Source organism: Podarcis vaucheri (genome assembly GCF_965113315.1).
Source record: "Podarcis vaucheri genome assembly, chromosome: 6".
Classification (NCBI taxonomy): Eukaryota; Metazoa; Chordata; class Lepidosauria; order Squamata; family Lacertidae; genus Podarcis; species Podarcis vaucheri.
The window spans coordinates 105,170,450-105,186,080 of record NC_138764.1 but is presented as its reverse complement, the minus strand read 5'-3'; the positions used below and the strand labels follow the sequence as shown (position 1 = coordinate 105,186,080).

General features: G+C 47.9%; 1 protein-coding gene across 2 annotated transcripts in view; it reads right to left on the bottom strand.

Moving 5' to 3' along the window:
- EFCAB8 (EF-hand calcium binding domain 8) overlaps positions 1–15,631 on the bottom strand; it is a 69,742-nt gene that overhangs the window by 43,529 nt on the left and 10,582 nt on the right. For both annotated transcript variants that reach the window (XM_082225830.1, XM_082225831.1), the window contains exons 2-6: positions 13,454–13,520; positions 11,432–11,612; positions 8,095–8,213; positions 5,813–5,916; positions 550–718 (exon numbers count right to left, since the gene is read on the bottom strand). In XM_082225830.1, the coding sequence (XP_082081956.1) occupies positions 550–718; positions 5,813–5,916; positions 8,095–8,213; positions 11,432–11,612; positions 13,454–13,520 (640 nt within the window). The remainder of the gene's footprint in view (positions 1–549; positions 719–5,812; positions 5,917–8,094; positions 8,214–11,431; positions 11,613–13,453; positions 13,521–15,631) is intronic.

The following is a 15,631-nucleotide window of genomic DNA, read 5'->3' as shown; positions in this document are numbered from 1 at the left end:
ACTTTCACCTGGGTTTTGTAAGTAGGTCTTCTAGAGGGGTCCTGAGAAACATGTTAAGCCACCGTGCGATTTCATTTGCTCTCCACTCACTCAACTCCACCTTGGAGCAAATCCTGGCTTTAAAATCCTGGCTCTGAACGCCACCAGCCATAGCAGAACATACCCACTTGGGACCAACTGACCTACAAAAACACCTTGCCCCATATACGACCCCTCAAAGGCTTCGATCAGCGGAAACGGCACGACCAACAGGCCCCACTTGAAACCCTTTTTGTAAGAACGCAGTTGTTTAGTCTGGCAGCACCGAGACTGTGGAACTCCCTGCCTATTGATCTCAAGCCGGTGCCTTCGCTGTATTCCTTTCGGCGTCTGCTAAGAACATTATTGCTCAGACAAGCCTGCCCAGGGGCTTAGAAAGTTGATGTGAATTTTCACCTGCCTTAGTACTTCAACTTTACATTTTTTTTCCTTGGCTTTTCTTGGGAGACTCAAGAGAAAAGGAGAGTCCTCCGTACCAAACCACCATCCCAGGCTGGCCAGGCTACCTACCACAACAGTACGAAGCCTTTTAAAGGTGTCGCTCCAGTACTGCAGGATCCCGTCCCTGCTCACGGTCAGGAATCGCCCAGACGGCGATCGGCTTTTCCTCGCCCTCTCCAAAAGCCCCCTGTTCTGGTTTGGGAAAAACTGGATCTTGACAATTTCCTCAGAGTGAGCCCTGGAGGAAAAGGAAGAGGGGAAAGAAAGAAAATGGCTACAGACACAAATACTGTGCTTAGGAACATAGCAAGCAAACTTAAAACTTTAAACTTAAAACCTTTTTAAAAAAATATTTTTTTATTCCATCAGGCCTCTGCAGGCAGTTAAGAATACATCTCCTGGAAACAGTTTATTGATGCTTAACCTTTTTTCTACTTTTAAACTGTTTTAAAGTTTGTTTTCATGCTTTTATTGTAGGCCTTCTGTTTTTTAGCACGGTGAACCACTTTGGTGTGTTTTGTGATTGTGGCATATCAATGCTTTTATAAATAAAAAACAAGAGATCTGTACTCCAGTGAGATCAGAAAACCATGCAAGGGCAAAGGTGCATTTGCCATCAGAATTCATAGGTGAGCGTTTTGAGACCTTGGAGAGCACAGGATTCATTTCAGTCCAAGCGGAAAGCAATTCCACCATCTAGGAGAGCTCAGGGCTTGTCTTAACTCACCCCAGGCTAAGTTCCCATCAGTGTGTCCAGTCCCAGCACAGAATCACCTCTTAATGTAAATTGGTTATTGTATTTTAATATTCTGTTGGAAGCCGCCCAGAGTGGCTGGGGAAACCCAGCCACATGGCCGGGGTATAAACAATATATTATTATTATTATTATTATTATTATTATTATTATTATTATTATTATTTGAACCTTCCTCCGCATGACTGTGGTCAGCCTCCTCAGTTTCTGGTGCCATCAGCCTGCCCCTTTGCCCTTCCACATCACAGACGCAGAATCTCGTCCTCTCCCTTTTATGAGGGTCAGCCAAAAAGTCACAAAATAGTGAGTACTGCAAGGACCACAATAGCTCCAGGACCACCTCTCTCCAGATGAACTGGCCCAGACCCTGCAATCAACTTCTGTGGCCTTTCTCTGTGTGCCTCCTCCATGAGAGACCCGGAAGGCTGGCACCACAAGAGCAGGGCCTTTTCTGCAGTGGCTCCCTCTCTGTGGAACACTCTCCCCAGGGAAGCTCGCCTGGCACCTTCAGGCGAGGCGCCGGGCAAAAATGTTCCTCTTCAACAAGGCCTTTGTCTGATTGACACCTGATGCACTTTTAAATGTGAGAGGGGTTACTGGTATGCTTTGGTTTTTGTTGTGTACTTTGTGTTTTCTACCTTGCATTTTTATGATGCGAACCGCCCTGAGGTCTACAGACGAAGGACAGTGGACAAATTAAATAAACAGCAAGTGAGATTTCAGGTTCTTGAAATTTTATTATGTTTTGATATTCTGCTGGGGGCTGCACAAACTGGTGGGGAGGCCCAGCCAGATGGGCGGAGTATAAATAGTGGAATGATGGTGATGTTGATGATGATTTTGTTGTTTGTACCCCACCCATCTGGCCGGGTGTTGCCCCGGCCACTCTGGGAGACTTCCAGCATATATTTGTTGTTGTTTAGTCGTTTAGTCATGTCCGACTCTTCGTGACCCCCTGGACCAGAGCACGCCAGGCACTCCTGTCTTCCACTGCCTCCCGCAGTTTGGTCAAACTCATGTTCATAGCTTCCAGAACACTGTCCAACCATCTCGTCCTCTGTCGTCCCCTTCTCCTTGTGCCCTCCATCTTTCCCAACATCAGGGTCTTTTCCAGGGAGTCTTCTCTTCTCATGAGGTGGCCAAAGTCTTGGAGCCTCAGCTTCAGGATCTGTCCTTCCAGTGAGCACTCAGGGCTGATTTCCTTCAGAATGGAGAGGTTTGATCTTCTTGCAGTCCATGGGACTCTCAAGAGTCTCCTCCAGCACCAGAATTCAAAAGCATCCATTCTTCGGCGATCAGCCTTCTTTATGGTCCAGCTCTCACTTCCATACATCACTACTGGGAAAAACATAGCTTTCACTATATGGACCTTTGTCGACAAGGTGATGTCTCTGCTTTTTCCGGCATATATATATAGAAGCATAATTAAACATTAAAAACATGCACAAACCTTCACCTGCCACAGATATACGGCAGCTACGTTTTCATATTTTTATTTTGTAAACTGCCCTGTGGTCTTCGGATGAAAGGCGGTATACTAATTAAATAATAATAATATAATACAGTGGACGCTCGAGTTGCAAATGTGATCAGTGCAGGATGCACGTTCGCAACCCGCAGCAGCACGCCTGCACACGCGCGGATTGCGATTTGGCACTTCTGCGCATGTGCAACTGCCGAAGCCCGGAAGTAGCCAGTTCCAGTACTTCTGGGTTTCGGCGGGTCCGTATCCTAAAAAAACAACAACCTGAAGCGTCTCTAACCCGAGGTATGACTGTAACGTCTTCAGCAGACTGCATGTCAACCAAAGAAGCGAGTGGGGATAAAGGTAAAGGTAAAGGGACCCCTGACCATTAGGTCCAGTCGTGGCCGACTCTGGATTTGCGGCGCTCATCTCGCTTTACTGGCCGAGGGAGCCGGCGTACAGCTTCTGGGTCATGTGGCCAGTATGACTAAGCTGCTTCTGGCAAACCAGAGCAGCGCATGGAAACGCCGTTTACCTTCCCGCCAGAGCGGCACCTATTGATCTACTTGCACTTTGACGTGCTTTCGAACTGCTAGTTTGGCAGGAGCAGGGACCGAGCAATGGGAGCTCACCCTGTTGCGGGGATTCGAACCACCGACGTTCTAGGCTCTGTGATTTAACTCACAGCGCCACTCACGTCACAACTGGGGATACCAACGGGGGGGCGGGAGGTTTGCCATTGACGCCACAAAGTCTGTATTTGTTGGCAGATTTAAGGTGGGGTGTAGGAGGTAATAGCACAGTTGCACAAGAAACTCAGGGCGGCCTTTTGCAAAGTCATCGAGAGCAGGGCTGGATTTTGCATTCATCCCTAGAGGGCACAGAGCAACATTCCATCTGCATCAGCAACAGGCGGGACAGGAATCCTTTGCTCCTGGGAACCAGGAGTGGCAAATTCTGTCTGAAAGATGAATGGGAAAACCACCTTCGTCAAGAACTTAAACCAGGGGTTCCCGAAATGGGAGGTAGCACCCCACAAGGGGGCAGTAGGATTCCCGGGGGCTGGGGGGGGACAAGGGCAGCAAGGGGGTGGCTTTCAGGTTTTGAAAAGCTGGTCTTGTTGGATCAATTTCTTCAGTTTTCTTAAATCAATTAAACTGAGTAGTTTCGATTGGGTTTTGAAAAAACGTGCAATTAATATTTTTTTATTTTCAATGCAACAGTACAACAAAAATTACAAACATAAAGTCCAAAACAAAGCAGTACAAACAGGGGGAGGGGGGAGAACACACATCTACAAATAAAACCGTATCGTCATATGTACGTAATGATTAGTATGAAAAAAAAGTGCTATTAATCGTTTGTGTCTTGAATTTGATTGTGCTATGATCTTCCTTCAACATCAAAAAAACTAAGATCATGGCCACTGGGCCCATCGCCTCCTGGCAAATAGAAGGGGAAGAAATGGAGGCAGTGAGAGATTTTACTTTCTTGGGCTCCATGATCACTGCAGATGGTGACAGCAGCCACGAAATTAAAAGACACCTGCTTCTTGGGAGAAAAGCAATGACAAACTTAGACAGCATCTTAAAAAGCAGAGACATCACCTTGCCAACAAAGATCCGTATAGTTAAAGCTTTGGTTTTCCCAGTAGTGATGTATGGAAGTGAGAGCTGGACCATAAAGAAGGCTGATCGCCAAAGAATGGATGCTTTGGAATTCTGGTGCTGGAGGAGACTCTTGAGAGTCCCATGGACTGCAAGAAGATCAAACCTCTCCATTCCGAAGGAAATCAGCCCTGAGTGCTCCCTGGAAGGACAGATCCTGAAGCTGAGACTCTAGTACTTTGGCCACCTCATGAGAAGAGAAGACTCCCTGGAAAAGACCCTGATGTTGGGAAAGATGGAGGGCACAAGGAGAAGGGGATGACAGAGGATGGGATGGTGGGACAGTGTTCTTGAAGATACCAGCATGAGTTTGACCAAACTGTGGGAGGCAGTGGAAGACAGGAGTGCCTGGCGTGCGCTGGTCCAGGGGGTCACGAAGAGGCGAACGCGACTAAACGACTAAACAACAACATGATCTTCCTTAGTGGGTCGTGCAAGCCAGCGTTCTGAATTATGCATTTTAATAGGGTAAAGTTTAGGAACCACTGAGTTGAAGAGTGCCATTTGCTTCTCCTCTCAGTCTGCAGCCTCCGCCTCGGAATTTGGTCTCCAAATTGACCTCAGGGCCACAGCTTCCAGAATCCTCATTTCAAAGAATCAAGGAGCTGGAAGGGAATCTGAGCATCATCTAGAAGTCCAACTCCCTGAAATGCAGGAATATGCAGCTGCCCCTTACGGGGATCAAACCTGCAACCTTGGCGTTATCAGCACCATGTTTAACCCGACTGAGCTCTGTACTTAAAAGAAAAATCCTTGCTCCTCCTTCCCCCCAGCCACCCACTCCTTGCTTTGTGTAACGCTTTGACTGATGAAGAGTCCTCTGCCCCATCCTGACTATTCATTTATAGCAATATCATATCACTTTAACCATCATGGCGTCCTCCAAAGAATGGGATCTGCAGCTGGTTAAGATTGCCTTGGCCCAGTATACCTGAAGGAGCGTCTCCACCCCCATTGTCCAGCCTGGACACTGAGGTCTAGCTCTGAAGGGCCTTCTGGAGGTTCCCTCCTTGCGAGAATCAAGGTTACAGGGAACCAGACAAAGGGCCTTCTCGGTGGTGGCACCTGCCCTGCGGAATGCCCTCCCATCAGATGTCAAGGAAATAAACAACTATCTGACTTTTAGAAGACATCTGAAGGCAGCCCTGTTTAGGGAAGTTTTTAGTGGCTGATGTTTTAATGTATTTTTGATATTTTGTTGGAAGCCGCCCAGAGTGGCTGGGGAAACTCAGCCAGATGGGCGGGGTATAAATAATAAAATTATTATTATTATTATTATTATTATTATTATTATTATTATTAGACACACACCATTCCCCTCCAGAGCTGCAATTCCCAAGGAATTCCCCTGGGAAAAGGGACTGGCTGTTCCGCCACTCTAGGAATTGGCAGCTCCACTTGGCCTTAACCCCTTCCCTCACGCCCAGAGGGCAAAGGGACCCTTACACGGAAACCGGTTTCATGGTCGTCTGGAACTCGGGAAGCATCTTATTTTTCAGCATGTCGTCCTTCCCTCTGTATTCACGCAGCATGTAATTCAGATACTCCTCCTGCAGGGAGAGAAATTACCGTTGTCATTCTCACTCTCTCTGCCAGCACGGTGCTTTCCCAAGGATTCTCTCGGGCCCGGCTAATATGTAACCCAGCCGATCCCAGTCTTACACGCCACCCCAATCTCTGAGTGGAGAGAGACTGCTGGAGTTCCAGGCCCTCACCCAAGTTTGGTTTCCTTGGGGTGAAGGTCAGCAGAGACTGTGGTATCTATAGGACAGAGTTCCCCAAACTTGAGTCTCCAGCTGTTTCTGAACTACAATTCTCATCATCCCTAGCCAGCATGTCAAGGATGATGGGAACTGTAGTCCAAAAACAGCAGGAGACCCAAGTTTGGGAAATCCTGCTTTAGGAGCATGTGGTGTCTTTATGATTGTTATTTTATTTGCACATATATGGAACCTGAGCACAGGATGGGAACAGGCTTGTTTTTGCTGAGATTTCCATTCCACCTTAAGGAACAGACGTGTGGAATTGTTGCATGTCACATGTCTGTTTACATTCCAGCGCAGCATGCTGGGAACTTCTGTTGTGTATAGCTTTTGCTTTTCCCGTTCTCCATGAGACGACATGAGAGAGAGAGACAACATGTTTCTTTGTCCTGATTTATGATTAATAAATCTGTAGTTGTAGTATGCTTCCACAAGCCTCACGCCTATTCTGTGTGCGCAGTACTCTCTGCTGATAGCGTGCCCTGGCTTCGGAGCCCGGGTCGCTGATTTACATCAGAGCTGGGGTCGATGGAAGGAGACGGCACAGCTGGGGCTTGCCAGCTGGCCTCCCGGCCCTCTACATGTCGACAGTTTTCTCCTGCTCTGGACAGTAGGACTTGAACCAATGGCTTCAATTTGCAAGAAAGGAGATTCCGACAGAACATCAGGAATAACTTTCCAATGTCAAGAGCTATTTGACTGTGGAACAGAAGGTTGTGGGCTTGCAATCTACAAGGCAGCCATGGGGACAATGTTGGGGAGTCAACTAAGGCAAGGGTGGGACAGGGAGCTACAAACAGAAAGTCTTGCTGGGAGAGGGGGTTGTAGACCCAAGTGGGAAAAGACTGTAAGTGTTTTATAGCCGCCTTTGCCAAGGTGGTGCCCTCAAGAGGTTTTGGATGGCAACTTCCATCAGCCGAGGCCAAAGGATACACCAATCCATTTATAGGATTGTTACGGAAATTACGGAGGGGGGGGGCACATCTTTACAGTTAAATGTTACAAATATTATGCCTGAATATATCCTTTCAACTTGACAGCTCAGGGACATTACTGTACCTAGCTTTAACAATCATATAAAATCAACTCCTTTGCCAGTTTCCTCCATTCCAACACTATTTTGCCCTTGGAAAAGGGACTCCAGGAAGTGCCCAGAGATGACAATTGCTGAGCTGATTGTTGGCCAAGGAAAGCCTAATCCCATCACTGGACTTGCCAAGGGGCCAGGCATGCAAAGGAAGTTCTCTTGTACTTTGGGTGGTGGGACTTCAGAGGTGTTTGCCTATGCTCATCTTATACCTGGGTCTTGCCCTGACATGTCTATTTATGCTAATCATGTACCAAGGACTTGTCTGGACATGTTTGCCAAGGCTGAACTAGTGTAACCCCTGTCTACCCCTCCCCTTTGGTGGCAAGTCAATGATGTAGCAATGATGTGGCACGAACTGTATTCTGGGATACGGTGGGAAAGTTTTAAAAGTCCTTGTCTCCCCATCCTCGGGGTTCAAAATTCTTCTTTGAACCTGTTGCGCAATAAACTTTGGTCTACAGCTATTTGCTCCGGCTGGTGGCTGGACTCCTTCCTTTATTCCGAAGGGAGCCGCGGGCTTTGCCTGACCAGCTGGGTGACTGAGCAGCCTCGCACCTAGATTGTTCCATAACAGGATGCTGAGGAGCAGAGGAAAAGCCCAGGGCGTGCAACGCAGGGCGTGCCATTCAGCATCCTGGGAATCTGAGCTACCATTTAAAAACAGCAGAGCAAGTTTCTAGCCCTGAGGGCGGCGATGGTATTCTTTACAGCGCGGAGACCAGAAGCCAGAGGGTGGCCAAGTCAGATTTCTCAGGGAGCGCTGAGCATCTGTGCCCTGCAATAACTCCTTGCCCCACCTGTGCCATGCAAAGCCAAAGGAGTTATGCCGAACGGCTTCTCAAAACATTGCAGAACAAATGGAAGCAGGCACTTGCCCAGTCCACGGCGCCGTCACAGTTGGTGTCCACCTTCATGAAAATCACATCAATGTCTTCATCGGAAACGTCCCCCATGATCTTCTTCATGGCGCTTCGGAATTCTTCCATGTCCAGACCTGAAAGGCAGGAAAGGCTCAGGGCGGCTAACAACAATAAAATAGTACAACATTGTAAATTAGTACAGCGGGTATAAGTCGGAAGTTTCTTTTCTTTGCTGATTCAAATAGTGGATGTCATTATGCCTTTATTCACACTTTCATTCTTCTTTCTCTTTGTTTTTTCTTCTGTTCTTTTCCGTTCTTTTCATTTTACAGTCATACCTCAGGTTACAGACGCTCCAGGTTGCGTTTTTTTGGGTTACGGACCCGCCAAAACCCGGAAGTACCGGAACGGGTTACTTCCGGGTTTCGGGTGCCACGCATGCGCAGAAGCGCTAAAACGTGCTTTGCACATGAGCGCGAATCGTAACCCGTGTGTGCGCAGACGCACCACTGCAGGTTGCAAACACTGCAGGTTGCGAAAATGCATCCCACACGGATCACGTTCGCAACCCAAGCGTCCACTGTATATTTATATTCTCTATAATCTTTACAACATAGTGAATTCTATTTTGTTGGTATTGTATGTATTTTAAGAATCTGTTTGTCTAATAAAAACTTCAATAAAACACGGGAAGAATGGCAATCCAAGATGATGGACTATGCCGAAATGGCACAATTAACTGGGAAGCTCAGAAATCAAGAAGACAAGAACTTTTTTTAAAAAAAAGATTGGGGGAAATTTATCCCTCCCCTTATGGTCTTGATTTTTTGGCTGCATTTTAAATTGCATTTTAATCTGTATTTTAAATTGTGCCGTTGGGGTGGCGACGAGATCGCACTGGCCTATCTATTCTGAATGTATTCTGAATGTTCTTATGTGGTGCCAATAAAGGCTATTTGACTTGACTTGAAATTGGTTTCCCCCCCCCCCATCATGTTTTTTACTGTGATTTTATTGGTTGTTAGCTGCCCTGAGCCTGGCTCTGGCCGGGGAGGGCGGGGTAGAAATAAAATAAATTATTATTATTATTATTATTATTATTATTATTATTATTTACTTACGAGACCACTGCAAGCAGGTTAAAGCATTAGCAAGATTCTAACCACACTTGTAAAGTAACGGAAAGTATGGGTAATTTAGAAGGATAAAAGTTTGGATAAATACTGATATGCAGTTGTAAATATTAACATTAGGACCCATGAAAGGGATTGAGGGGGGGGGGGAGTCAGGAGATTCAAAGCACTCTCGATATTTGGATTTTGAACTGATGTTTGCAATATGTTTACATTTTTTTAAAATCGAATAAAGAAATCATTTAAATAATAATAATGAGTCCCCCTCCCCAGGCACAGAACATTACTCTGCAACCAGAAGGGACACCAAGAGATGGAGGATCCTGAGGGAAATGCCCCCCCCCCCAGTTCTGGTAGGACACCTGTCTTGCCTACAGACCAGGACCAGATCATCAGCCACCCCAGGGGAAAGGACTCAGCCTGGAAGCTTGGAGGGCGGCGGAATTTAATCCATCTGTCAGGGGCTCAGGAACAGAGGCACAGGGGAGGAAGGAAATGGAGAGCGAAGGGGAAGAATCTGAGGGCAGCGTAGGGGAGTATGGCAGTGCCCCGAGAGATTCCATGAGCTTCTCCAGTGGATCGGAAGATTCCCAGAAGGAGGCGCCGATGGTCAGGGCAAGGGGGGCCAGCGGGGACTCCCAAAGCAGCAGCAGCGGGAGATCAGGACCAGCTTCCCCACCAGAGCGTAGTGGGGGGGGGGAAGAGTCCCAGGTATCAGAGCCAGCGGCTCCTCCAGCAGGGAGAGAAGATGAGTCAGGGCTGACCACGCCTCTATCGGAGAGTGGGGAACGGAGGGGAGGTCAGGTCCAGCTAGCCCCCCCGAAGGGGGAAGCAGTGACAGGAGCAGTGTAACGGTCAGGAGGAAGGTTGCCGGCTGGGCGCGCGCGCCAAGTTCAAATGTACAGGCGCGCGGGACAGCAGAAAGCCCGGATTGGGAACCAGGTCCTAAAGCCCGCCGGAGGCAGGGGGAAGACTCAGGGGACTCAGCGTCAGAAGAGTCTAGGAAGGGCGAGACCCCAACTGACAGGCGGACCCAGAGGAGGAAAGAGCAGAGGAAGAGGTGGAGCAAGCCTAGAGTCTTAAACTGGTGTCTGGGGGGAGGAGATTCAGACGGAGCTTCAGCGGTCTAGAGGTTAAGACGTAGAGCTGCACGCTGCGGCTGTGAAAGCGAAACTGAACTTCAATAAAGACTTTTGTATATAACAACGAACCAGCGTTGGTCCTTTGTGATCTGGGACCTTGGGCAGCTCTGACACCATCTTAGTGTTTCAACTTCTTGTAAGTTTTAAAGCACTGCTGTAAATCTTTCTCGGGGGTTTTCTGTGTTGCCTTTTTGTAAATCGCTTTGAGGTGTTGGTGTATTATTATTATTAGTAGTAGTAGTAGTAGTAGTATACATGTTATTACAGTGGAACCTCAGGTTAAGTTCTTAATTCGTTCCAGAGGTCCGTACTTAACCTGAAACTGTTGTTAACCTGAAGCACCACTTTAGCTAATGGGGCCTCCTGCTGCGCCGCCGGAGCACGATTTCTGTTCTCATCCTGAAGCAAAGTTCTTAACCCGAGGTACTATTTCTGGGTTAGCGGAGTCTGTAACCTGAAGTGTGTGTAACCCGAGGTACCACTGTATTACTTACTTACTTACTTATTTTTAATTTTCCAAAAGCCAAAGAAATACAAAAAATACAGTGGTGCCTCGCAAGACAAAAATAATCCGTTCCACGAGTCTCTTCATCTAGCGGTTTTTTTGTCTTGCGAAGCAACCCTATTAGCGGATTAGCGCTATTAGCGGTTTAGCGGCTATTAAAGGCTTAGCGGCTTAGCAGCTAAAAGGCTATTAGCGGATTAGCGGCTTAGAAAAAGGGAGGGAGCGAAAAAAATCGCAAGACTCGCAAGACGTTTTCGTCTTGCGAAGCAAGCCCATAGGGAAATTCGTCTTGCGAAGCGCATCAAAAAACGGAAAACCCTTTCGTCTAGCGGGTTTTTCGTCTTGCGAGGCATTCGTCTTGCGGGGCACCACTGTACAGAAGAAACAAGAAGTTAAAAAAAAAATAAAAATACAGAAATATATGAAAAAAATTCACAGACCAAACCAAACATTCCCCTCCCCTCTTTCCCTCCTTTGAGATGTATGTAATGAATGAAAAAGAAAAATGAATAATTTTTTTAAAAAAATAATGGTGTGTGGGTTTGAAAGGAGCCCACAGAAAGTAGCCTCACCTCCTCCGCCATCGATGTCCGCCTCGCGGAACATGCGCTCCAGCTTCCGCAAGTGGTCATAGTTGATCTGGTCCTCCACCTGCTTGGTGCGAGACTCATCGTACAAGCCGGCAGCCTTCATCAGCTGCCTGTGGGATGAGCACACCGGGCCCAACTTGCTCAGGAGACCAGGAAGCCTGGGCTGGGAGGAAGGAAGGAAGACAGGGGGTCAGTCCGTCACCGAAAACACCAGAATTACGCTGCATGCCCTTGGAAGAAAGGGCCTGAGCTGCCCGCCATTTCCCTAAGTCATTGGCCCATTTCTTCACGTTTGGTGGGAATGCCCTTTCCTTAAAAGCTTTTGGAAGTGAAATAATAAAATTAAGGTCTTATATGTATAATAAGGGATGTGGGTGGCGCTGTGGGTTAAACCACTCAGCCTCTTGGGCTTGCCGATCAGAAGGTCAGCAGTCCGAATCCCCGCGACGGGGTGAGCTCCCATTGCTCAGTCCCTGCTCCTGCCAACCTAGCAGTTCGAAAGCACAAAAAGTGCAAGTAGATAAAGAGGTACCACTCTGGCGGGAAGGTAAACGGTGTTTACCAGTGCGCTGCTCTGGTTCGCCAGAAGCGGCTTAGTCATGCTGGCCACATGACCCAGAACCTGTACACCAGCTCCCTCAGCCAGTAAAGCAAGATGAGCACCGCAACCCCAGAGTCGTCCACAACTGGACCTAATTGCCAGGGGTCCCTTTACCTTTACCTATATATTATGAAAATGGCCAATATACACTAAACAAGCAGAAACTGCAACTGCCCTCATTCCCCCATTAGTCAGCATAATTGTTGTTGTTTAGTCGTTTAGTCGTGTCCGACTCTTCGTGACCCCCTGGACCACAGCACGCCAGGCCCTCCTGTCTTCCACTGCCTCCCGCAGTTTGGTCAAACTTATGCTGGTAGCTTCGAGAACACTGTCCCACCATCTCGTCCTCTGTCGTCCCCTTCTCCTTGTGCCCTCCATCTTTCCCAACATCAGGGTCTTTTCCAGGGAGTCTTCTCTTCTCATGAGGTGGCCAAAGTCTTGGAGCCTCAGCTTCAGGATCTGTCCTTCCAGTGAGCACTCAGGGCTGATTTCCTTCAGAATGGATAGGTTTGATCTTCTTGCAGTCCATGGGACTCTCCAGAGTCTCCTCCAGCACCGTAATTCAAAAGCATCAATTCTTCGGCGATCAGCCTTCTTTATGGTCCAGCTCTCACCATAATATATATGCTTTAGTAAAACAACCAGAGCATGAACAAGAAGTCTCATTAATGTATATGTTTCAGGGCTTGTACAGATTCAAGAATGGTGTACGCTACATGGGAGAATATTTTGAGAATAAAAAACATGGCAAAGGCATCTTTTATTATCCATATGGATCCCAATACGATGGAGGGTGGGTGGAGGACCAGACATGGAAACGGCTTTTACTAAAATGTACATGGAGACACATACATTGGAGAGTGGTTCAATCACTACAGGCATAGGCAAGGTACATATCTGTATCGGAGCCAAGAGCCACATTTGCTTACAGTCAAACCTTCCAGGGGCCGTACGTTAGTGGTGGGCGGCCCAGGGGCAAAATATGGACGGGGCTCTTAGAATCATAGAGTTGGAAGAGACCACAAGGGCCATCTTGCATTTGCGCAACAGGCCACGCTCAAGCCACTTCAGTTCCAGAGCTTTCTGCACACAAATCTTCATCTAGGTAAGTCAATAAGCATTTTCACAGTTCAAGGCCAGAAGGGTGATGGTTTGAGCCCAACCAGGGACAGCTGTGGGCAAGATTTCTGCATTGCAGGGGGTTGAACTAGATGACCCTGGAGGTCCCTTCCAACTCTACAGTTCTATGAAGCATGGCCAGAGAAGGCCTGACAGAGGGGCCTCAGATATCCCAGATTACAGCTTGCTGTAAACCGCTTTGATATATTTTCATGGAATACGTACATACGACTTTTGACAGATGCATAAATAAACAACAGTACATCTTCCCAACTCATACTTACTGGGGCGGGAGCTGGTGCCGGAGGAAGCTGCTGAGTGGCAGGGTCTTTCTCAAATTCAAGGCCTCCCCTAAAAATATTGGAAAGAAAGCAAAACCAATGAGCACTTTTAAGTATTCGAAAGACGAGGTCACCACTCCTTTGGATGGATTCAAGGCTGTGGGCTTTCATCTTCTCTGAGATTTAAGGAGTGGTCTTGGGTGTGTTCCTCGTGCTCTCCCTCAGTGCTTCCTTCTGTAAAATGGGTAATGATCACTCAACCAGGAAGCTCACACTTAGCTAGCAGCTTTATGGCACCTTAAACTGAGGTTATGGACACAACGACGGAATGTCTAGGCACACTTTTTAATAACAAGAATGCAAAGCTGAAAATGAATTAACTGCAGATAAAATATTATGTTCATTTTTTACATGGTCTAGTCCTTTCCCTGCCTAACCCCTTAATATTCTTAAGAGGGTCTCTTCTCCAGTCTTCGGAAAGTAGCCAGAAGTGCGGAGGCAGAAAAAAATCCTCCTTTCCTTCCATGCGGCAGTTTTAATCTGAAATCTTAGGCGCAGCACTGCACCCAGAGCTCAAAAACTGCTTGCGCGAATGAAATTCGTTATTGCAAAACATGCCTAGGACAATGGGAATTTTGAGGGGAAGGGTTGCCAAATGACCTGAGAAAAACCTCCTCCTGTGCCTTGAAGAACAGCTTGATCAACAAAAATCAGCAAGTGGGGCTTTTCCCAGCTTGCAAGAGAAGCACCAATCTATGTTTCATTATGATCCCACAGCAAATAACCCTCCTTAAAAGTAGTATGAGAGATTGGCACAGTGGCCTGTTAACAACAGCTGATCAAAGCTGTTGTGAAAGGCACAGGAGCGGAAGCTGGGAAAGAAAGTTGGCAACCTGAGCTGCAAGGGGAGCCTCAAAGAGGAGGCTGCCGGGAAGATGGAGAGCAGGCAGGTGGCAATGGGGACAGGGATGGTTTTCCCAGTAGTGATGTATGGAAGTGAGAGCTGGACCACAAAGAAGGCTGATGGCCGAAGAATTGATGCTTTTGAATTCTGGTGCTGGAGGAGACTCTTGAGAGTCCCATGGACTGCAAGAAGATCAAACCTCTCCATTCTGAAGGAAATCAGCCCTGAGTGCTCACTGGAAGGACAAATCCAGAAGCTGAGGCTCCAAGACCTCATGAGAAGACTCCCTGGAAAAGACCCTGATGTTGGGAAAGTTGGAGGGCACAAGGAGAAGGGGATGACAGAGGACGAGATGGCTGGACAGTGTTCTTGAAGCTACCAGCATGAGTTTGACCAAACTGCGGGAGGCAGTGGAAGACAGGAGAATCTGGCGTGCTCTGGTCCAGGGGGTCACGAAGAGTCGGACACGACTAAACGACTAAACAACATGATGCCAAGCAGAGGCAGGTATGCCAAGCAGTGAAAGCAAGGCCTGGAAAAGCTCGTTGCTGCTCCACAGAAGATGGGCGAGAGGTAAAGGTAAAGGTACCCCTGACCATTAGGTCCAGTCATGGCCGACTCTGGGGTTGCAGCGCTCATCTCGCTTTACTGGCCGAGGGAGCCGACGTACAGCTTCCGGGTCATGTGGCCAGCATGACTAAACCGCTTCTGGTGAAACCAGAGCAGCGCATGGAAACGCCGTTTACCTTCCCACCGGAGCGGTACCTATTTATCTACTTGCACTTTGACGTGCTTTTGGAGGAACGTGTAGCTACGCTCCAAAGAATTAGAGAGCTGGAGCTCTTCTTGGAAGCAACAGAGCACACCGTCTCCACCAAGGAGGAGACAGGGGACTCCCCTGAGAAGGAGGCTTGTTCACCAACACAGGAGCCAGATATATGGAGAAACGTGACTCAAAGAAGTAGGAGGCCCAGGGTTCACTCTGATTGTTTAGAAATACACAATCGCTTTGAGGTCCTCTCCCCTAGCATGGAAGACGAAGAGCAGACTCCATTTGAGGATCTCTCCCTCATTACAGTCGATCAGGTATATGAAGACGAGCAGCAAAGTCAGTCCTCAGGGAATGTGCAGGCGACCTTGGAACGGACAGCTCACGGAAGAACCCCGACCAAACCCAAGAGGAGGCGTGTAGTGGTGATAGGGGATTCCCTACTGAGGGGAACAGAAGCAGTGATCTGTGGGCCTGACAAGATGTCTCGGGAAGTGTGCTGTCTCCC